This window comes from Haemorhous mexicanus, chromosome 5 (assembly GCF_027477595.1).
Source record: "Haemorhous mexicanus isolate bHaeMex1 chromosome 5, bHaeMex1.pri, whole genome shotgun sequence".
Classification (NCBI taxonomy): Eukaryota; Metazoa; Chordata; class Aves; order Passeriformes; family Fringillidae; genus Haemorhous; species Haemorhous mexicanus.
This window is the reverse complement of record NC_082345.1, coordinates 73,287,429-73,310,443: the sequence shown is the minus strand read 5'-3', so window position 1 is coordinate 73,310,443 and position 23,015 is coordinate 73,287,429. Positions and strand designations below refer to the sequence as shown.

Sequence of the window (23,015 nt, the reverse complement as noted above, 5' to 3'; positions counted from 1 at the left end):
TGCTGCCTCTCCCAGCTCCCTAAAGCTGAACCCCACACCTTGAAAAGCCGGATTCTTTCAGGAATGAGAAAGAAGCTTTGGATGAAATCAGAGTAAGACTTCAGTCTGAGTAAAATAAAAATATAACGTGGCATGGTGACACATTTAGGCACCCGAAATCTCTTTTGGATGTATGTCAACACAAGTGGGTCTCTGGCTGGGTAATAATTAGCAGAGACTCCATGCATTTCAGAAGGCTTATCATATTAATCTTTATTAAGAAACCCATACTTTTATACCCTAGTTTGCTACAGGTGGACTAATTGGTCCTCTAATTAAAACAGTATCACCATTGGCTAGTTAGGAAACCATCCTTTGGTAAACAAATCTCCATAACACATTCCCCATGTTCACAATACCAGATGCAGCAAGTTAAGATAATAATTGTTTTTCATTCTTTTCTCTGCTCTTCTCACAGCCTTTCCCAGGACAATGCCTGGGAAAGCTGTGCTTCTCTCTGTGGCCAGAGAGCTGCTGCCACTGATGTACTGATCAGAGAGGGGAACACAGGACTGGAAAAATCATCTGGATGTGGCTGGGAGTCTTCTCAGACTTCCTAATCTTTAGATGATATATCGATTCCCTTCCTGTCTTTCCTTAGCTGAGGAGTTGGAGGAATGAGAGCAAGGAGAGAGTAACAACAGGACATTTGACAGTGGGAAAATGAGGGAAAGGGAAAAACTCCTGTCAGAACCCAGGACATTGCTCTGGCTGCCCTGGAGGACTCCAGACCCTGGCAGGGGGCTCAGAGACCTTGGCACAGAGTCAAAACCACCTGTGCCTTTGATTATAGCCCATGGGAACAATTCCCAACTTTGTGTGAGGAGTTACAAGCCAAAAGAGTTTGAGTAGAATGATGGTGAATTTGTCACAGGGTGAAAAAGAAGAATTTCAGGGTTTTAGAATGGGGGTTCAAGAGGCAAGATGGAGGAATCTGGGCATGTCCTGTCCTTCTTCTTCTTCTTCTTCTTCTTGTCCTCCATCTTCTGCTGTGATGGTGAGACTTCTGGATTGGTTTAGAGCAGAGACAGACTGTCTAACACAGGTGATAGGTATTGGGAAATGATTGTAAATAAAGTACACGTAGTTCTTAGTATAAAAAGAAGGGCAGGGACTGTGCCACTGTGTCCAGCTTACCTGCTGGACAGATCTCAGCAGGTTAGAGAAAGAATGGAACAGATAAGAGAAAATAAACAACCTTGAATAGCAGAGTCGAGGAATCTCGACTTCTTCCTCTGTGACAGGGCTGGGAAAAAAGACTTTTAATACCTTGGGAGCCATTTCAGCAACACAAAACCTGAGAAACTCCCTTTCTTCTTGCGCAGGTCCCTGGCTACCGTCAGGAACGGGTGGAGAAGGGCCTGAAGCTCTTTGCCCAGCTCATCAACAACAAGGTGTTCCTGCTGTCCTTCATCCGCACGCTGGAGTCGCAGCGCAGCTTCTCCATGCGCGACCGCGGCAACGTGGCCTCGCTGATCATGACGGTGCTGCAGAGCAAGCTGGAGTACGCCACCGACGTCCTCAAACAGCTCCTGGCCGACCTCATCGACAAAAACCTGGAGAGCAAGAACCACCCCAAGCTGCTGCTCCGTAGGTAAGGATGCCTGGGCATGGAGGGGGCCGGGCTGGGAGGGCTGTGGCTGTGTTGGGGTTTTTCATGGACAGGATGGGACTGCTGGGAGATGTTGCTTGAGCTTTATTGCAGCCTCATTGCATGGTTGGGATAATTGGAAGATGGCAATAGCTGATGTACAACCAGCAGAAGCCAAAGATTTTTTTGCGCCTTGGTTTGACAAGATAGGTGGCTGCTAAGGAAGGCAGGAGCCTACCCTGAAATGGAAAATGTAAACCCCCTCCTCTGAATTATTATAATTTTGAAATTAAAAGGCTCTCAGGAAAAGATAAGGGGGTAGGAATAACAGTTCTTTACTAGGAAAATTAAAGATACAAATGTGATAGTACAAACATAAAAAAACTACTGGCAGAGTGAGAGCAGGAGCTGAGCCCTGTGTGTCAGGGTGGTGGCACAGTCCCATCCCAGGGGGGCTCAGGGTGGTGGCACAGTCCCATCCCAGGGGGGCTCAGGGTGGTGGCACAGTCCCATCCCAGGGGGGCTCAGGCTGGTGGCACAGTCCCATCCCAGGGGGGCTCAGGCTGGTGGCACAGTCCCATCCCAGGGGGGCTCAGCCCTCCTGCAGTGCCAGCTGTGGTTCTGCTGGAGCAGGGATCCTGCACAAGGGGGGAGTTTTCCTCTGCAGCTCCAGGGCTGCTGGAGATGGGCCTGCTCTCCCTCTGGGAATGCAGGGCAGGAGAAAGCTGCTCCTCTGGCAATGCAGTGGGCAAAGGCTGCTGGGCTGTTCCCAGGGCAGATTGGATCCAGGTAAGAATGCTTGGCTCCTCCCCTGGGCGGAGCATCTCCCCATGGGATGGTGGAATTTGATCAGCCCTGCAGGGACACTCAGTGGCCATGGACAGAAGAGACCTCCTGGAGGGAGGGTTGGCTGTAGGAGAGATAAAGAAAACTGCCCCAGGAACAGAGATAACTGCCCCAGGAACAGAGATAACTGCCCCACCTCTAACTGATAGGAATAGAAAACCCATTTCCAACCTAAGATACTTTGTTACAGAGCATTTTAAAAACTTTCTAGCCAATAGCATATTGCTAAAGCTTACACACAATTGTTCTAGCCAATTCCTAAAAGCACATGTACACGTGCTTCACACAGTGTTTGCTTGTATGCTTTCTATTAGCAATACACAAGTAAGCTTAAAACCTTCTTCCTAAACAATCATTAAGCTTAAACCCTTCTACTATCTTGCTAAGCATATTTTCTGCAGTCTTAAGGTCTATCTTAGCCAAGCCTAAAACTTAAGCTATTGTTTCATGTCCTTGCTTGCTTGTACTATTGTAACTTTTTCTACTTTCAGACTTTGCAGCTGCAGCTAGTTATAAGTTTTCTGTTCTTTCTAAGGCCAGCTTTTACAGCTTTCTGGAAGTCTTCTTACCTTTACCATTTCCCACATTGCCCACATAAACATCATAATCATCTTTGGAGATGTTGATCTTGTTCTATCTCCTCTCTGAACAAAAAGTAGTCAATGATCAAAAGTTACAGAATGAATCCAGCTCTGGATTTTCATGTGGATACTCCAGAAAGTTTCACAAGAGGAGAAAGAGCTAAATCCTTCTTTTGGGCTCTTTGCATGCTTAAGATGTTAATTTATGCTTACATTTCCTTTTAATCTGAAAACTCTGATCGCGTTGTGTATAGGAATATCACATATACGGTCTATTAAATCCCTGGTGAGAGGATGTCATCTTCCATCTCCTGCCTGGGACATGGATTTCCCAGCTTTGTTTCTTGTTCCTGAGTTAACTACAGACACCTGGAGAGTCTTCAGCTGCATTTTGGGATCTCATTTCTCTCCCAGAGCTGGGAGTTAGTGGAAATCAGCAGAAGAGAGGGACAACAGAACTGGTTTCATATGGGGAACAAGTTTGAATTGATGCTCCTTGGCCTGGCCTAAGGTCTAAACTCCACAGTTCTGGGGGAAACCTCAAGTTTGGAATCTACTGCTCTGTAATTGATGTCCTTTCCTTGCCTAGGGAAGTGCTCCCTCTTCTGCCTTTAGGATCAGATTCACCTCCCTTTCACAGACTGGACCAACCCTCCTGGTTCAAGGACCCTAAATAAAATCAGGGGGTGCTTCTGGAGATGAGTGGCCTTTGCCACAGCTCAGAGCTGACTCTGAGGAGCCCCCAGTTGATTACAAAGGACAGCTTGGACGCAGAGGAGATCTCTGGTGCCTGCTGGGCTGGGGAGATTTTTCATCTGGCACATGGCCCACTGTGGAGAACCAGCAGAAAAGGAGCAGAAGGCACTTCCTGGCATTCAGAGCAGCAATGCCAGGGGCAGAGGCTTTGCTTTGGTGTCAGTTGACTCCCTGATGTGATCAAGCCCTACAGCCTGGCTGGTGACCACCCTCCAGCTGTCCCCAGGCTTCCTGCCTGTGCTTCTCCTCTGATGCTGGATGGCACTCCCTCCCCCCTTCATTTCCTCCTTTTCCTTCTCCTTTCTCTATCTGTTTGTCTTCCCTTCTTGCTCACTCTGAGCATCCCATCTTCCCTCCTTATCTTTCCTCCAGCTCTTTTCCAAGTCTAATCCTCTCTGTTGGACATTAATTGTGGCCTTTGGAAGGAGAGCCAGTGAACAAAGAAGGCACATCCAGTGTTCCAAACCCTGGAAGCACCAGGAGAAGTCAGAGAAGGAAGTCCTGCACTGAGCAGCACCAGAACAGAACATGTGAATACCTCAGTGCCTTGGGTCAGATGTTGGTGTGAGGTGCTCAGACAGCTCTTTGGAGAAGCTGGATTCAACATGATGCTTCCCTTCCCTCCCCATGAGTCTGTGAAAGGGAATCTTTTGCAGTTTTGGAGGAGTTTGACTGAAGAAAGGAGCTGGTAGAAGTGGTTTTCCCACCTCACCAGTGTCCAGAGTTCATCCCACATGACATTTATGGCCCCAAAGAGATTTTCTGGGCAGAGAGCAACAGCAACAACAAGCAAGAATCTCTGCATGGCTTAGGTGAGAGCCATGACAAGGACCCACTTTAATTCTTCCAGGCTGGGACTCTTCTTTTTTCTTGGCTTCCCCAAGTTTCTCTTGTTTTCTCTTGTTTTTTCCCCAGTCCATGTGCTGGAGCCAGCACAAGTTTCTGCAGGAGAAGCTCACCCTGAAGCCTCGAGATGGATTTTTGTTTGATTGAGGACAGAGCGCTCAAGGGCAGAAGGATGAGCTCTGTGTATGTGCCACAGTGACACATTGAGGAGTGTAATCACTCCCAAATGCCAGGGAGATAGGCAGTGCCAGATAACTGCTCCCCAGAGACTCAGATCTGTCTCTCCTGAGTATTTATCCAGCCTTCTTGACATATGGCCTCGCTCTGAGCTCCTCAGATTTGATAGATTTACCCGCCCTGAGCTCTTTGGAGAAGATTCCCTCAAATGTCATCAACTCCTTTTCCTTGTTGGAGAAACTGGAAAACAGACACACAGGGACAGGAGAATCAACAGGGCAGCAAGGGTTTTCCTTTGGATGGAGGTTTCCTCAATCCAAAACTGAAACAGGGAACCCAGGACATGCTAAATCCTGATGGTGCCATGCCAGACTGGGCAGGAAGATGGACAAGGACAGTATTTTGATAGGACCAGCATGACTAGCTCATTTCCAATTCTCTTTTTTCTCCGCTTTAGGACAGAGTCTGTGGCTGAGAAAATGCTCACCAACTGGTTCACCTTCCTCCTCTACAAGTTCCTCAAGGTAAGAGCAGGAGCATGCCTGGAAAAACAGCTGCTTTAAAGCATTTCTTCTTGGTGAGGATCAGTTGGGGTGAAAACTTCCCAGATAAAAAGTTAAAGGCTTTTTTTTCTTTTTGCCTCTGGAAGGAGGTCACTGCCTAATAGGAGATGGGCTGTTTTCTGACCCAGGGAGAACAAAGAGGGACACTTTGTTAGAGAGGCAACTTGTTGGTCCCTCTCTTGTACAGAGGTGGGATCTGAGGGTCAGAGCGGAAATGGGAAGGATTTCAGAGCCTGCCTGAGACCTGTGTGGAAATGCTGTCCTTTTAACAGCAGACTGAGGTCTCCATCATGTGGTGACCCATATTTCCAGTGCACAGCAGATGGAGATCTCCTTCCACCCCAGCTCAGAGGCAGCACTGAGACACAGCCCCACGAGGAGTGGGGGGAGCCCATCAGCAGAGCTGTGTGAAAGAACTTGAGTGGAAGGATGTGAGGCAGCCCCTGAGCTCTCTCATTCCTCCTGGAAGGTCTGCTTGGGCTTTGTGGAGTTGAAAAAGTCTTTCAGTCTTTGAGCCCTGCCACTGACTGCGGGGGGATCCAATTTCCCCTGCAGGACCCACACTGAGCCTCAAGAATCACAATTGCCAAGCTCAGAGCCAGCCTTTTTGGAAGGAGCTGAGCTCTGCACCTCTCCCCCACTCCCACTGCAGCTGCTAAATATCCTCCCACCTCACATCCTCATTTGGACAGAATAACCCCTTCTGCCAGGCAATTTGAGGCTGTACAAATAAACCCCAATCCCCCTGAGCCCTCCCCAGGCACAACCAGTTCAAGGACGAGCACATGGGAAAGTTTTGAAGGTCCCTGGAAGGTAATTTCAGTGACTCCAGTATCAGATCCCTGCTTTCAGCTGAAAGGAAAGGATATAAGGAGGTGACTCTCTAAAGAGCTGCTTTTATAATAGGCTTTTTTCACCCCACTCAGCTACTTGTCTTCTTGCCTTAGCCTGAACAGAGGCCTGATAAGGGCAGGAGACAGGCACACAGAAGCAATATGCTGCTGGCAGATAAGCTAATTAAGTGGGAGACAGGTGTAGGGACTGAAAAAGGGGCCACTTTGCCTCCGATTATTAACTTGTTTTTGCTGGGATTTACACCAGAGGAAAATGACCTGGCTGGTTGAGCTGGGACACGAGAGGAGAGGGTGAGGAGGGCAGGAAGGAGGGAGGGATGAAGGGGATGGGAGGCAGGAGCAGAAAGCTCGGGGTGCGTGTCACTGAGGGAGTGCAGCAAGGGAGGAAAAGCATGGGAAGAGCAAGTGGAAACGATGAGGAGGAGAAATTAGGGACAGATGAGCTGGGCTGTGCCTGCCTGGGGCTGCTTTTTGCCACCCTGTGCTGGGCCCCACACTTCTGTCACCTCCACATGTGTCCAGGGGCACATCTGGGCCTGAGAATTCCTGTTTGCCTGCAGCATGAGAGTGCTCAGGGAGTCTGTGGACTCTGCCCAGACACCCAGGATGTGGCACCAGCCATCCATCTCCCTTTAAAACCTGCTTCCAGGTCATTTGGGACCCATCCCACTACCTGCTCCACCAGTGCAAAGCTCTGGCCTGGTGACAATCACTTGAACAGCCCCAGCATTGCCAGGGAACACTGACACCATGATGGGACACTCAGAGTCACAGAATAAGCTGAGCTGGAAGGGACCCACAAGAATCACCAAGTCCAACTCCTGGTTTGTGCCAACAAGTCCAACTCCTGGTGCTGCACAGGACCATCCCCAAGGGTCCCACCATGTGCCCAAGAGTTTTGTATCATCAAGTCCAACTCCTGGTGCTGCACAGGACCATCCCCAAGGGTCCCACCATGTGCCCAAGGGTTTTGTACCATCAAGTTCAACTCCTGGTGCTGCACAGGACCATCCCTGAGGGTCCCACCATGTGCCCAAGGGCTGGTTGCACTCTGTGGCAGTGGAGGGTCACCTCTGATCCTGTGCTATTGGACTGGTTCCCACTGACACCCACCATGAGCGATTTGGGATGGCGAACCAAGGCAGTCACTGGGACACCCAGGCTGGACTCTCAATTCCAGCCTGTGGTTTCACCTCGTGGTCACCTCTCATCCCTGCAGGAGTGTGCTGGAGAGCCTCTCTTCTCCCTTTTCTGTGCCATCAAGCAGCAGATGGAGAAGGGCCCCATTGACTCCATCACGGGGGAGGCGCGGTACTCGCTGAGCGAAGACAAGCTCATCCGACAGCAGATCGACTACAAGACCCTGGTGAGTGCTCTGGGCACACCTTCCCCTGGGCTGATCCACAATCTTCTAATGCCTGAAGGGCCTTTAGAGAGCAGAAACTAGTGGTTGACTCTCTAGGGTGATTTGTTCTTGTGTTTTAGTAGGGTAATGTTGCCTAAGGCTGGCTATGAAAATTTAAAAATGTGTTTCTCCAGTGAGGATTTCAGCATCAAGGAATAGTCAGAGGTGCACAGTGCAGGGACCTGTCAGGTCAGCTCTAGAGCTGGTGCAGTCCTCCCTCCTGAGAAAGCACAAGTCAAAGTAAAAGGAACTTGATTTAAAGATTTCAAGGGAAAGAAAACAATCCCTGTCACTGAACCATTTCCCCCAAAATGGAATTGTCTGCATGGGGCAAGATACACATTGCATATGTGCAGCTTTATCTTCTGCTCTGAGATTACACCCTCTTCCCACTTGATTAAAGAGCATCAATTAAAGAGCATTAGATATCTCTTCTTAGAGTGTTTGTGGGCTCATTCTTCCCTGGATGCATTAAATCCACTGAGCCTGTAAGTCTCTGCTGGATGAAGAACAGTTTCTAAGCCTTCAATGATCCTTGTAATTTTTCTATTTCCCATCTTTATTCTCAGCAAATCCCAAGTTTTAGGACAGTCAGAAGATGCTCTAAACTGATCAGATTATTTTATTTGCACTTTCAAATGAGGGGCATTCCAATCACAGAATCATGGGATGGTTTGGGAGGGGACCCTAAAGATCATTTAGTTCCAAGTCTTAGACCTTAACCTGTCTTAGACCTGTCTTAGACTTTAGCCCAGGCAGGCTGATGCTAGAAATGCCCTTCTGTGTTCTTCAACTCCAGTCTAGAGCTGAGCTTTGATTGAATCCTAGTCTGATGAGGGGGTGGACTTAATTCTTAAATAAGGCCACAGTTGTATTCTGCATATTAAAAACGTGACTTTCCTACTGAACTGGCAGAGTGCTGCTTCTCTGCTGTTATGTGTGGCTGTCTAAAATTTCAGAAGACTGATCACACATGAAGAAAATGAGCAGAAAAGAGAAAAAAATGCAGCCACAGAGTGATCACTTTCACCGAAGGAAATCCCCCCGATCCTTTTAGGCTTGATCTGAAGCAGCCAGCAAAGGGTAGTAATTATACATCAGGCTGAACAAAGCTCTCCTCTGCTGGCTTTGTGCTGTTTGATGATAATCAGCTCTCCCTCTTACATCTCAAGAGCAGACAAATATACCCCGATAGGAATCTCAGCAGATTTACAGAGATCAGCTCTGGTGAAGGAGATTAGGAAGGAGCAGAATATGAATAGGATTGTTCTTCATTTCTGTTTCTCTCTATTTCTGTTTTATTTTGTCCTTCTTCTACCTTCCTTGAGCTGCCTGACATCTTTTATTAAAAATATAGAGTAATGAAATAAAGCCAGAACCGATTCAGTGGTTGCAATACGGGAATTCCAACAGAAAAAACGGAGAGAGAATATTTACAGAGGCCTGGAGTGACAAGACAAGAGGGAATGACTTCAAACTGAAAGAGAGTAGGTTTAGATTGGAAATTAGAAAAAATTCTTCCCTGTGAGGGTGGTGAGGCCCTGGCACAGGGTGTCCAGAGCAGCTGTGGCTGCCCCTGGATCCCTGGCAGTGTCCAAGGCCAGGTTGGACAGGGCTTGGAGCAGCCTGGGATAGTGGAATGTGTCCCTGCTCATGGCAGGGGTGTGGAATTAGATCATCTTTCAGACCCTTCCAACCCAAACCCTTCTACAATTCTATAATTCTCAGAATGCTTTCCTATGCTTGGCTTTTTTGGGGTCTTTCTTCTTTTTCTTCACCAAACCCCAGCATATGAAAGCCCCATTGTCGCCCTGATTTTCTAGGATTTTCTAAGCCTTCTGATGTTTACCTCCTTGTGGAGAACTTTATCACACACTGTCTGGAGATAACACCTTGTTTTGCATTCCATTATGGAGGAGGAGAGACTTGATAGACTGTTGGTTTGACCAGTGGCATTGGAGAGGTGGCACTGTCCCCCTCCAATCCACTGTCACTTTTAGAAAACTATAAATGTTAGAGTCAGAAAATAAACTTCCCTTTTTGTTCTTCACCTTAGAGCAGCGGTGTGCGTCTAGCTCTTTTGTGTTCGATAGCGACACCCCATGGAACATTCCAGACTAATGCAGAGGAGAGAGAAGGATTTCTGTCCCTGGGACAGGAACTGCAGAGATGTCTTGGTCTCAGGAGAAAGCACACAAACTAAGAACCAGAGTCACCAAGGGAGTAATCACAAACTGTGCCTTTTTTATTTGAATGCCACTAATGTGTAGTGGAAATCAGGGCTTAGCTGAGCCAAGCTTTGCATGTACACAGACATTTAGAGACAGCTCATGGCTGGAACAGCTAGCAGATAAAACAAAAAATGCCCAAGGATGGAGTAAAAGGTCAATAAACACAAATCCAGAGAAATGAGATGTCCCAAGGCCACACAGAGTCAGTGGGAGAGCAGGGCTTGGAGATAACTCCTCCATGTGCTCCCACTCCCATTCCCATCCATGCTGACCCCACATCCTGCTGGGACACAGACTTCTGAGGGACAGAACAGTGCTGCTGTGCTCTCAGTGCCCACATAGTCACATCCTTGAGTCACCCTGAAGCCCAAATGAAGGTGGTGGGTGATGGAGCAGCAGAACTGCATTTGGGAGATCCACATCACAGAACCTCCCTCAGAGTGACCGGTCCTGTAGGAACACAGCCCATCATGGGCTCTCTTCCCCACCAGGTGACATCAGAGATTGTGTTGAAGGCTCTGAGCAGCACTGCTGGAGCAGTGGGATTTGCTTCTGGCTTGAGTATGGAAAAAAGTTTCATGCTCCACATGAGAACAGCTAGAAAACTCCACTAGAAAGATGATGTAAAGCCTGGGGAATACATGCCAAAGTCACTGTGCTCTGGGAATGGGGGTGGCTTCCACAACTGGGGTTTGAATTCCCTAAAATGTTGGAGGGAGAGCCTTGAAAGTCGTAGTAAGGAACACAGAGGTGTTTAGGGGTTTTCAGGGGTCACCAACTGCCCCACAAGAACAGTCCTGTGAAGAATTGCCTTCCCTGCTCCTCCTTCCAGCTGAGCTGGAAAAGAGGCAAGCAAGGATTACTGCAGCCAGGGTGTGATTGAGTGTGGTTCACTGAGGCACAGTTTTCCTGGCACCTTCCAGAGCTGATGTATCCCTGTGAAATTCCAGGATAACCCAGATCGAGTAACCACTGTCACCTTCCATCTGGGTACTGGTGTGGGGACACTGCTCAGCACCTGCAGGAGATTTTGGGGTCTTTTGCAGCAGATGCTGGCCTGGCAGGGCAGCTCAGATCATTTTGAAGAACACCAAGTGCCTTCTGTGGGGAGCTGACCCAAAATCCAGCTGTTTGTATCAGAGATTATCACACCACAGAGCTTGCCTTGACTGGCACCAACTCATTTTAGCTGAGCTCAGACCACTGAGAGAGAAACCTGGAGAGAAACTTGGTCCCCAGAGCCAGGTGTGACCCCAAAGAGATGTCCCAGGCTGCCATCACTGCTCCATTTCCCTATGAGAGAATAATTTAGGCTGGAAAACATCTTCAAGATCATAAACTAAACACCAGTGCAGGCTCTCAGCAATCAGGTGGGATTTTCTGGAGGTACCCAAGAAGTTTGCAGAGGAAGAGGTTCCTGTGGGCTGGGAATGGGCATAACCCAGGAGAGCTGCAGAGGACAACACCAACTAATGGCCTCCCACACTGGATTCATTTCAACACTTTTGTGCACAATTCTGTGATCCTCTGAGATGAAAGGTGCCCCAGAACTGTAAATCTGTGCTGTTATTATGGTCTGAATTGATGCTTTTTCAATACTTCTAGAAGTGACATACAAATAATAGCATTATGATCTAATCAATATCTCCTATTTACATCTCCCCTTTCATCCAGCAAGATCACAGAGCTCTTTGTAAGCAATATCTTCACAAGTCCCTCTTGCCTGAGCACAACATCCCCAAAGGGAGCCTGGTGAGGCAGTGTGTAATTAGGCTGATAGGATTTCACCCCATTTTTGAGTTCCCACTGCATTTTAGGAGGTGAAGATGGAAAGTGATGGACAGTCCAGCACCTCTTGCATGCTGCAGAAGGGAATTTAAGTTAAGTTAAAATTTGTCTGAGGCACCAAAACCAACCAATCTGTGCTTGTAAAAGTGCCACAGGAACGTTTTAATGACCATGTTCAGCCTGAACACCCCTTTCAAGTGCAAAGGTGTGCTAAGTTTATAAACCTTTATAGACTTCACACTTGTACCACCAGAAATGAGCAGAATGATCAACAGAGGCACGGCCAATGCTTAGCAGGGAGATTGCTGTTAAATACTCTGTGTTTAAGGTATCCCCCCTCACCATGTGCTTTGCATTTTCTCTTGGACAGAGAGGAGAAAATTAAATTTTCTTTCTGAGAAAAGAGAGGCCTCTCCAGTTGGGCTGATTTTCTTCTTCTGTATGTGAAAGCAAAGGCTGCTGATGTTGGTCTGTGTTCATTTCTTAAGGAGCCCTGCATTTCAGATTAATAACATTCTTCTGAGGAGGGTCTGCTCAGCTCCATGGCTGTGCAGATGGACAAATGTAAAGTTTTTCACTGGGATTATCAAAACCAGCTGGCAATGCAAGGAGGCCACTCCTGAATTAGGTCACCTTGACATCTCAATTAACATTTTTTTACTGAAAGCACTCAGTAAAAAATGTGCTCATGGGTTTTCTGTTGTTAAGAAAGAAATTCTTCCCTGTGAGGGTGGTGAGGGTAAGGGTTAGAGGTGCCCAGAGCAGCTGTGGCTGCCCCAGGATCACTGGCAGTGCCCAAGGCCAGGCTGGATGGGGCTTGGAGCAGCCTGGGACAGTGGAAGGTGTCCCTGCTCATGGCAGGGGGCTGGAATGAGGTGATCATTGAGGCCCCTTCCAACCCAAACCCTTCTGTGACTCCATGATTAAATACAATGAAGACACCCCCATGTGAACCACACCTCTGTGCCCATGTGAGGGAGGGAACACCTTTGGTACCCATTTTTTGTCACAGTCACATTTTCTGGAAAAATCCCTTTGCCCAGGATTTTCTCCTGGGAAGCCAAGAAGCCTCAGAGAAAAAGGAAACCAATATTATCTGATTTGCTTCTCCTGTGTTTTGCTGCTCTGGAATGTGGTTGGAGATTGTTTATCCAGCAGGTGATTGTTTATTGGTTTCATGTGAATTGTTTTGACTTTGGCCAATCAGAGTCAGGCTGTGTCAAGGCTCTGGAAAGAGTCACAAGTTTTTCATTATTATCTTTCTGGCCTTCTGTCTGTATCCTTTTAAAGTCTTTAGCATAGTTTAGTATTCTTTAATATATTCTAGTATCATAAAATAATAAATTAGCCTTCTAAGAACACAGAGTCAGATTCATAATTTCCTTCCAATGACGAGGCACCCCATAAATAATAGAATTTTTTGCACCCTAGACCCCTCTTGCAGGATGCAGGCACCACGAGGGGGGGCAGCCAGAGGGTTCCAGTGCCCTGTTCCAGGTGTGGTGTCTCTCCCTCAGGTGCTGAGCTGTGTGAATCCCGACAATGTGAACAGCCCCGAGATCCCGGTGAAGATCCTGAACTGTGACACCATCACCCAGGTCAAGGAGAAGATCCTTGATGCCATCTTCAAGAATGTGCCCTGCTCCCACCGGCCCAAAGCTGCTGACATGGACCTGGGTAGGAGATTGCTGCTGGCGGGGGGGGACAGGGGAGCTGGGAGGTGGACAAACTCCATCCAGACACTTTGCTCTGGACAAAGAGCAAAGAGGTGTTTATGGGTTTTCAGGAGTCACCAACTGCCCCACAAGAACAGCCCTGTGAAGAATTGCCTTCACTGCTCCTCTTTCCAGGTGAGCTGGAAAAGAAGCAAGCAAGGATTACTGCAGCCAGGGTGTGATTGAGTGTGGTTCACTCTGGCACAGTTTTCCTGGCACCTTCTAGAGCTGATGTATCCCTGTGAAATTCCAGGATAACCCAGATCGAGTAACCACTGTCACCTTCCATCTGGTACTGGTGTGGGGACACTGCTCAGCACCTGCAAGAGATTTTGGGGTCTTCTGCAGCAGATGCTGGCCTGGCAGGGCAGCTCAGATCATTTTGAAGAACACCAAGTGCCCCTCTCCACACCCCCTGCAAGGCAGAGAAATCACAGTGAGAGGGCAGAGGGTACATTTTGGTGATGTTTATGCTCCTGGCTTAGGAAATCTTTGGCCTTAGAAAGACCAGTACCATGCTTTTCTGCCTAAAGTATTCATCTTGGACAAAGGTCTGGAAAAAGCATGAGTGGGGCTGTTCTTGTTCTCTTGCCAAAGACCCCTGGAAAAAGGATACCTGGGGTGAGGATGCTGGGAGGAATGGGTGTCTGAATTTGGAGTCCACGGACAGGTGTGGTACCACACCTGGAGAGTATGAAAAAAAGGTAGAAAAATCTGGAGTATATGAAAAAATGTAGAGAAATCTGCTCAGGCCATTGCTGAGGTGTCTGGTGGAGGGTTGGGGACTCCATTGTAGCTGCATCTGCCAGAATTTGCTCTCAGTGACCTTCAGTGAAAGAGACTGAGCTGGAAAATGATGGAGTCTATAAAACCAGCTGAGCTGTAGAGGAACCAAAAGGAGAAGGAATGGACCGAGGCCAAGAAACGATTCACAGCAATAATGAAGGCAGCAATGAGAGGTCAGGGATTGAAGTTAAGTGTCTGAGTGTGTGTATGTGTAGGGGAGGGAGGAGTTCCTGACAGAAATTGCCCATCAAAGGCAGTTAGAATAACGGAAGAAGCTGCCAAAACCAGCAGCAGTAAAGAGCAGATCACGTACATCATCCAGAAGAGAGCCACGATGGCTCTGGAGTGCTGAGAGGTGGGAAGAGCCTGAGGGAAGGCAGGGCAGGGTGCCAGGACCCAGCACACCACAGGGATGGGGTTCACAGCCACATCTTCTGGCCCATCAGGTGCCCCACAGTGGCCACAGAGCAATTCCTGCAGAGGTCAGGCTGGGTGTGGCTGGGGATTGTTTGTTCTGCTGTGAAGATGAAGGATGTGTCCTCAATGAGATGCAGGAATTTTACCTGCACACTGTAAATACAGGGATTAACTGGATTCCACTGTAGTTCTGGGAACCAGAAGTGTTTGTGTGTGCAGGGTTTCAGCTGGAGCCTGACAATTCTGCATCCAGAATTGCTGCTGGTTTAGGAAATGCTGGCCTCTTCAGGACCAGACTGGAGAGGGCTTGATGCAACCTGGTCTGGTGGAAGCTGTCCACAGAAAGAGGTTGGAACTTTCAGATCCCTTCCCATCCAACCCAGTCTGTGATTCTGTCACCTCCTGAGTGCTACTGAGGAGCAGAAAGGTCCAGAAAATTGGCATGAGCATGTGCCAAACCTCAGAGAAGAGGTTTGCCCACAGTGACTACAGACTGGCTGATGGGCAGCTCTGGCCAGGAGCACTGTTGAGGCAGCTGGGGTGGGGGGAAACAATTAAAATATAAATAAAAAGCCCTTATCCATTAGAAGATAGCAGCAATGCAGACAACAAGGTGGGAGGAGCATGGGTGAAACAGGAACAAGAGTGTAGCATTCACATTCTCTGAAAAAATCCCTTCACCCAGGGTTTTTCTCCTGGGAAGCTGAGAAGCCTCAGAGAAAAGGAAAACAATTCTCATCTCATTTGCTTCTCCTGTGTTGTGCTCACATGGAATGTGTTTGGAGATTGTTTATCCAACAGGTGATTGTTTCATTGGATTCTGCTGTGAGTTGTTTTCACTCTTTGGCCAATCAGGGCCAAGCTGTGTCAGGGCTCTGGAGAGAGTCAAGAGTTTTCATTATTATCTTTTTAGCATTCTGTAAGTATCCTTTCTGCATTCTTTAGTATAGTTTAGTATAGTATTCCATAATAAAATACAATATAATTATAATTATAATATAATATAATATAATATAATATAATATAATATAATATAATAGCCTTTGGAGAACATGGAGTCAGAGTCATCATTCCTTCCTTTGTCTGAGGGGAGCACAAATACAATACAAGAGGGTCCCCACACCCAGTCACAGCTCCATCCCAGCTTTCCCACCAGAAAATGATGCTCCTTGGCACCTGGCATCCTTCAGAGATGCTGAAGGCAGCAAGAGGAGTGCAGAAAGCCCTGATGGCCCTCAGGAACCAGCCCAGAGCTCTCAGGATCAGCCTGCCCTGAGCTCAGGGCTGCAGAGGGGCTGGAGCAGAGCAGGGCAGAGCAGATGGCTGCAATCTGGCCTTGGAACCCGTGGCTTTCAAACAGCAGCATCATTTCCTGCTCCCATCACCATTTTCTGGGCTTTCTGTCCACGCTCAGGCCAGATTGCTCACATGGCAGAAAGCAAACAAGCTAATGAGTTGTTTTGAGCTGTTAAATGCAGGGTAGCTGCAGGCAGAGGGACTTGTGTGTGTGGCAAATGTCACAACGTTTGGCAGTTGCCCAGGCAACTCCTGGAGGGGGTTGTCAGCTGAAAGCCTTTATTTTGGACACCCTGAGGTTAGGTTTTAGTCCAAACCCCCAAATTGCAGCCCTCTGAGTAATGACTTCTTTCCATGGTGGTGATTTTTGTTATTATCATTTTTAAAACATCTCTCTCACACATGAAACACCCCATCCTTGGGAAAACATTAAGGTGTGAGGGTCACAAAACAGGAATGTGGCGTCATGCCGAGGTGTTTGCTCTTCCCTGGGGTCTGGATGCTTTTTGGAAGGTGGTGCTGAGGTCAGAGGTGGTGGGAGGGAGCTGCTGGCTTGGCAAGTTCTCAGTGATGATGTCTCAGGTTCATTCTGGACCATGTCAAGTGAGATTTCACTGCCTCACCAGCCCTGCAGTGCTGGGATGTGGGTTCATTTAAACTGGAAGCATTTAAACTGGGTATAACTTTAGTATATATAGGGCAAGACAGGGAGTTTGCATTTATGTCTCCTGAAGACAGGCTGGGAGAGCTGGAGGAGACTCCAGAGAGATTTCAGAGCAACTTCCAATGCCTAAAGGGGCTCAAAGAGAGCTGGAAAGGGACTTTGGGCGAAGGCCTGGAGTGACAGGACAAGGGAAAATGGTTTAATACTAGAAGAAGGGGAGTTTTAGATTAGATTTTTAGAAATAAATTATTTACTCTGAGGATGAGAGGCCCTGGCACAGGGTGCCCAGAGCAGCTGAGGCTGCCCCTGGATCCCTGGCAGTGCCCAAGGCCAGGCTGGATGGGGCTTGGAGCAGCCTGGGACAGTGGAAAGTGTCCCTGCCATGGCAGGGGTGGCACTGGATGGGATTTAAGGTCCCTTCCAACCCAAACCAGTCTGTGATTTTATGAGTCACTCCATACAGGATGAAATATTTCTCTGTCATTTTCCAGCTCCATGTTCTGAGATAAACTTTTATTCCCACCCCATTCTCCACCCCAGAAACAGAGCTGAGTTCCTCCTCTCTCCCTAGACCTGGATGAGAGGGAGATGCAACATTTTCTGCAGGATTTGAGGTGCAGGGTGCCATCTCCCCATCTTCCCTCCCCCCATGGAGTCACCCCCTAGCCAGGCATTGCTGCATTCACCTCATTGTCAAAGGGCCCCTGGAATTTCCTTTTTCCCAGTCAAGTTGAACAGAAAGGTTGTTCCTTAAAAAAAAAATAAAATAAAAAAAAGAAGCAAAGAAGTAATTCCTGCTTGCAATAAAAAGATACACTATCTGCTGAATGAAATATAAAGGCTTCACAGCAGCTGTCTCCTGAGTTTGCATTTACCACTGCTCCTGATTGGAAGGCCTGATAAAGTTAATGGGATTTTTACCTCCCTCCCCCTCTCCTCCCTCTCTCTGGAAGGTGGAAGTGTAACAAATTGGATTGGAGTGTGTCTGTCCTTTGTGCTGGCTCAGAGGAGGGCTGGATCCCAGCAGAGAGGGGACAGGGTGCTGCCAGCAGGAAGGACAGAGCTGACAGGGCTCACTCAATGCTGTGAGGATGGATGGCAGGGTCACCTTCTCCCTTGCCATTTCCTTGCAGGTCTGTTTGTGACCCCCTGAGCTCGTGGAGAAGGGGAGCAGTGAGGCCAGGAGGAGTTGGGGACAATGGGGAGTCCTTTCCCTGTCATTGCTCAGGGGCTCAGTGGAGTGTCAGAGGTGAAGTGATTTGTGTTTGGGCAGGGAAATCAGGCTCTAAAACTGAGATTGGAGGCTCCAAGCCTGCCCTGAAGGTTTTCCTCCTTGTCTGGTGCAGTCAGGCTGGCCCTGACTCTTCCTCACACGGCCCCTCCCTGCAGGAAGGCCAAGGAAAGGGCTCAGGAATCCCCTGAGTCTCTGCACAAAAGGCTTGAGGAAACATCTCTGGGTGTCCCTGAAGCAGGGAAAATCTGCTCTGAGCACCTTGCCCAGCCCTGGGATACAAATAAAGCCCAAAATGAGGAAAGCTGTGCTCAAAATCCTGTGCATCCCTCCCAAAACACGAGTGTGTGTCTGTCCAAAGGTGAGCCAGGGCAGAAAAGGACCACAGGAACATGCAGGGCCATGAAGGAGGGAGGTCAAAGTGCCACTGTCCCCACGACCCCGTGAGGAAGGCACACAAGAAACACTCTGTGACAGCAGAATTGGCTTTGCCCTTGAGTGGGGCACTGCCTAAGAGCACCATTTCCCATCCCAGCCCAAACTTCAGCATTTTTTACTCTTCTAAGCAGTGTCTGGGAGCAGTTGGATGGCAGGGATCTGGCCCAGGTGGGAATAAGCAGAGAGCATCATCCTCAGACTCCACAAGGGCGATGTAGGTGCAGTGGTTTTTAATAGTTTATTGTGTTTCTTTGTATTTGGTGTATGGTAGGGGACATGGTGCATTCACCTAATGTTATATTCTTTACTTTAGGTGCTGATAAGGTTGGTTTTGAAATTAGTTTTGTTGTTTGATGCAATTTTTTAGGGGTATTAGGTTTTTAAAGGACTTGTTTTTTAAGATCTAGGATGGTGTTGCAGGCCATAGCATGAGGTGTAGGGTAGGTCCCTAATTATTTAGTGGTGGTTTTTATTATTGTGAGTCCCCAGTGTTTACCTTGGTGTGCTTGGGGTAGCATGATGTAGTTAATTTGTTAGGCTTTTCTATACTTATATTTGGACTATTGTCTACTCTACTATATGAGTTTTATTTGTTTGGTTTGCTTGATGGTAGTCTCACAGTTATGGACAATCTGAGAAATATTTTTTATGGTTAGGTTTATTCTTTGGTCTTGTGCTTACTTATAGGTGGTATCTGTACCTCCTGAAAGTTCCTGAGTTTTTTTCACCTTTACCATTTGTTTTTCACAAGAGTGTCTACAATTTTCTAGCAGCTAGAAGATTTCCATCCCTTCCATAAATGCCTCCCATGCAAAACCACCACAGCAGGTGAGGATCTGAGGAGCTGGAGTAGCTGAAGGGCAGTTCAGGATCAGTGCTCAGCCAACACCACCTTTGCTCACCCTCAGTGTCTCCAGCCAAAGTAACACCCAGCAATAAACACAGTTGCTGACCTCTTCCTGCTAATTTAAATGAATAATAAAGGCAAGTGCAGCTTTCCCTTTGCATTTTAATTATGTGATAAGAAAAGTGCTGAAACCAAAAGAAATTTGCAACGGTCCTTGCATTTTTATATTGGGAAAAACAAGCAAGGGTGGCAGGTGATGTCTCCATATCCAAGAGTTCATTTTAATTAACTCCTGCAAATGAGTGGACTTTTTCCTGTGGCTCTGGCTAAGCTGCATTTGGTTGGGTCACTGTGACTGAAATGTGACAACCAAGAGGAGAGCTTTGAATGGCCCAGGTTGAGGAAGGCACAGGAAGAATTCCTCTCCTTTTGGTCACGTTTATGTTTTCCTTGCTTTAGGCAAGTCCGTGAGTCCTCTGTGGAGAAAGCTGTAGCAATCCTCCTCAAGACTTCAAAATCTCAGAAGTCTTTTCTAACCTTAATGATTCTGTCATTTTATGGAGTGTTCTTCAGGATTTGAGCAAAAAAATAGCACCCTGGGAAGTGAGGGGCTGCTCCAGTGCTGCAGGAATTCATCATTCCAGGGCAGAGGCTGGAGAAGTGGCAGAAGCAGGAGCCCTTCTGACCACAGGCAGCTGCTGAAAACTTGTAAAATTTACATCCTCCACAGAGCAGAATTTGGATCTGTCCCTGGCTTTTCCCCCCAGTTGTGCCTCTGCTATTTTTGCCTAGAGAAAAACTCTTGCAATGGTGTTAAAATAGTAAAATAAAAAGCAGAACTTTATCTGGAAACTTCGAGGTGTCCCAGTGGTCATGGGTACACCCAGTATTGCCTTTCTACAGGTTTTATAAGTTTAAGAAATTATCATATCTAACAAACATTGGCCAATTAGAAGAGCAGTTGGTCAGGCAATTTCCCCCTGGATTCTGCTCCATTGGAGTTGATCCAGGGCTTCTTTGCCCCATTTCTTGTTGTGTCTTCTCAGATTCTGACTGGAAAACAAAATGTTCTTCTTGTAGGTCCTCTCCTTGAAAGTAAGACTAAACAGTATTTCAGGAATGTGTTAGAAGCTTAGCTTATTATTTTTAAATCTAAGAGGAAGGGCAGGAAAAATCCTAGGAGCTATGCAACTATGGAATAGCAGTCTACAGAGCTACAAACATGAAAAATATATAAAAAGCAAAAATGTGTGGATTTTTTCTGTGGGCTTCCTGCTGCCCATCAGTGGATTTGAGATGCAAGAAGCATTTTGGGAGCACCAATGGGCACAAGCTGAGTCCAGCACAGGTTCTGTGCCCAACCAGACTCTGCTGTGCCCAGGGGAGCCCTGTCTGGGCTGGGTCCTGGCAGGGACACGGATCTCAGGCACTGCTGAAGGCTCTGGCTGTGCTGCCAAAGGAGAGAGCACCAGGATTTCTGTCCCTGGAACAAGTGGCATTTGCTCCTGTCCCATGGGTATGACAAACACAGGCAAGGGCAGGCTGGTCTTGGGCACAGCCGTGTTGGAGCACGAGCAGAGCTGTGAGTAAATTAAAAGTTAAGGACTGTGAATAATCAGGGTGTAGAGGTGATGAGTGATGTGCCCACACAGGTGTGTCCATGTGGATTCTGGGCACAGGGAGTGCCAGGGCTCTGTCCCTGTGATGCTGTTTGGTTTTTCCTTTTTTCTTCTATGTTCCCTGTATTATTCAATTATCACTCTCTGCAGCTCCTGAGAGGTGCCTGTGCTCAGCTGGGCTGGGCTCTGTCCCCAGCAGCACTGACACACCCAGAGCACACAGCCCCGAGCTGTGCCAGGGGAAATTCAGGCTGGAGAGCAGGAAAAAGCTTTTCCAGCAAGGGGGATAAAGTTCTGCCATGGCTGCCCGGGGAGGTGGTGCAGTCCCCACCCCTGGGGGTGTTTGACCAGCTTGGATGTGGCACTGGGTGCCAGGCTCTGGCTGAGCCCTTGGGGCTGGCCTGGACTCCATGATATTGAAGGTCTCCCCCAACCCAGGGATTGTGAGTTCTGTGAATTCACACATATTGTGGTAGCTCTGTAGCCTATTGTATTTATGGCTAGTTTTCCCAGTAATTTTCCATGGCCTTTCCCTAGGCATAAAGACAACACAAATCCCAGAGCCCCAAGCCCCAGGAGGTGCAGGGTCCCAGTGCTATCTTGGTTCTTCCTGGGAATAAAAGTTGAGAACAACTTTTTGAGTTACATTCTCATGGACAAATCACAGCCAGTGCCAAGGGGGGACTCCAGAGAAGGGACTTGACCTGGGGGATGAATTGCATCACCACAGTCCTCCTAACTGGTGCTTTTTATCAATTATGCTAATTTCCTAAAACCTACAAAATCATACTCACCCCTGGGAGGGGTGGAGACTTTCGTGAGCATCTTTCCACAAGTGCCCCTGAAGTCCTTCAAATAAAGATCAGCTCTTATATTACTAAAATTTACTCAAGTTTCATTTCCAGGAAAAAGGCAACACCTGTCTTATTTATTTATTTATTTATTTATTTATTTATTTATTTATTTATTTCTCCTTGCAGAGTGGCGGCAGGCGAGTGGGGCAAGGATGATCCTTCAGGATGAGGACATCACCACCAAGATAGAGAACGACTGGAAGAGACTCAACACACTGGCACACTACCAGGTACCTGTAGGAGAGGGTGGGCAGGAGTTAGGTCTCCTTTCTGGCAAAGAAAAAAGCAAAATGTTATTGTCTTGCCCAGGGGAGTGGTGGAATCAGCACTCCAGGGAGCGTTCAAAAACTTGTGGCTGTGGCACTTGGGGGACGTGGGTTGGTGGTGGCTTTGGCAGTACTGGGTGAACAGTTGGGCTTGAGGACCTTAAAGGTCTATTGCAACCTTAATAATTCTGTGTTTTTTATTGTGCTAAGATGCAGAGGTAAAGGGTGGTTGAGTGGGCAGTAACTGGGCAGAACCCCTGTGTTGAGCACATCCCTCCTGTCCTTGTCCCCATTATCCTGAACAGCACTAAAGAGGAAGCCAAGGGTAGGAAAAAAATCTTCTTTCCCTCTCAAAGGACACCCCTGGTGAGTGGAGGGGGTGAAGAGGAGATAAGGACAACACGAGCTAGCATTTCTTGTGCAGACAAACAAATCAAGGCCTTCCATGCCCCTTTTCCCTTTTCCATGGCCTTTTAGTGCAAGCAGAGTTCAGAAGGATGGAAGAGGGAAAAATGGAAAGAGGGAGGCTTGGTGACTGGAAAAGGGAGGTGGAAAACAGCATGGCTGGAAACCATGGAGCAGTGAAGTTGTTATTACAAGGAACTTTTCTTTTTGATCCTTAACCTGGTCCAAGCGACCTGCTCTGCTTCCCTTCCTCCCTGCATGACCTGGAAATTCATAATAGAGGGTTAGAGATGTCTGAAAATGTCTTACACAAGTGGTAGATTTAATGAAAAAAGTGAAGTTTTGGTCAAAATCTTCTCCCTTAGAAAAAAACACCAACAAAAAGACCTCATTAAATTTAATCCGATGCTGACAATTTTGTCATTTCCTCCATCACACCTCAGCAACCTCTCTTTCATAACAAGATTATTTTCTCTTGTCACTTAAGAGCTGAGCTGAGGAGGCAGCAAGCAATAATTTGAAAAGGAAACAAAACTTTTACTTCATATTGACTGAAGCATTGCTGGCAGATTTTGATTTTTTTTTTTCCCCAGACAGAGCAAGGACGTTTCCTGCTTTATTTGATCAACAAACCAGGCATAATTTTCTCCCCTCTCTGTGTTTTTTCCATGTTTTCTTTGCTTCAGGCAATGAGCTCCCAGCTGTATGATGAGCTGGGCCAGGTCCTCAGGAAACATCATTTTCCTGGCTGTCCTGGAGGCTGACATGGATCATGCTGGGACAGACACTGAGATTGCCTT

At 47.6% G+C, this 23,015-nt stretch overlaps 1 protein-coding gene across 1 annotated transcript in view; it reads left to right on the top strand.

Moving 5' to 3' along the window:
- PLXNA4 (plexin A4) overlaps positions 1 to 23,015 on the top strand; it is a 474,394-nt gene that overhangs the window by 423,065 nt on the left and 28,314 nt on the right. The window contains exons 22-26 of the mRNA XM_059847574.1: positions 1,365 to 1,633; positions 5,294 to 5,360; positions 7,473 to 7,619; positions 13,195 to 13,354; positions 21,671 to 21,774. Coding sequence (XP_059703557.1) covers positions 1,365 to 1,633; positions 5,294 to 5,360; positions 7,473 to 7,619; positions 13,195 to 13,354; positions 21,671 to 21,774 — 747 coding nt within the window. The remainder of the gene's footprint in view (positions 1 to 1,364; positions 1,634 to 5,293; positions 5,361 to 7,472; positions 7,620 to 13,194; positions 13,355 to 21,670; positions 21,775 to 23,015) is intronic.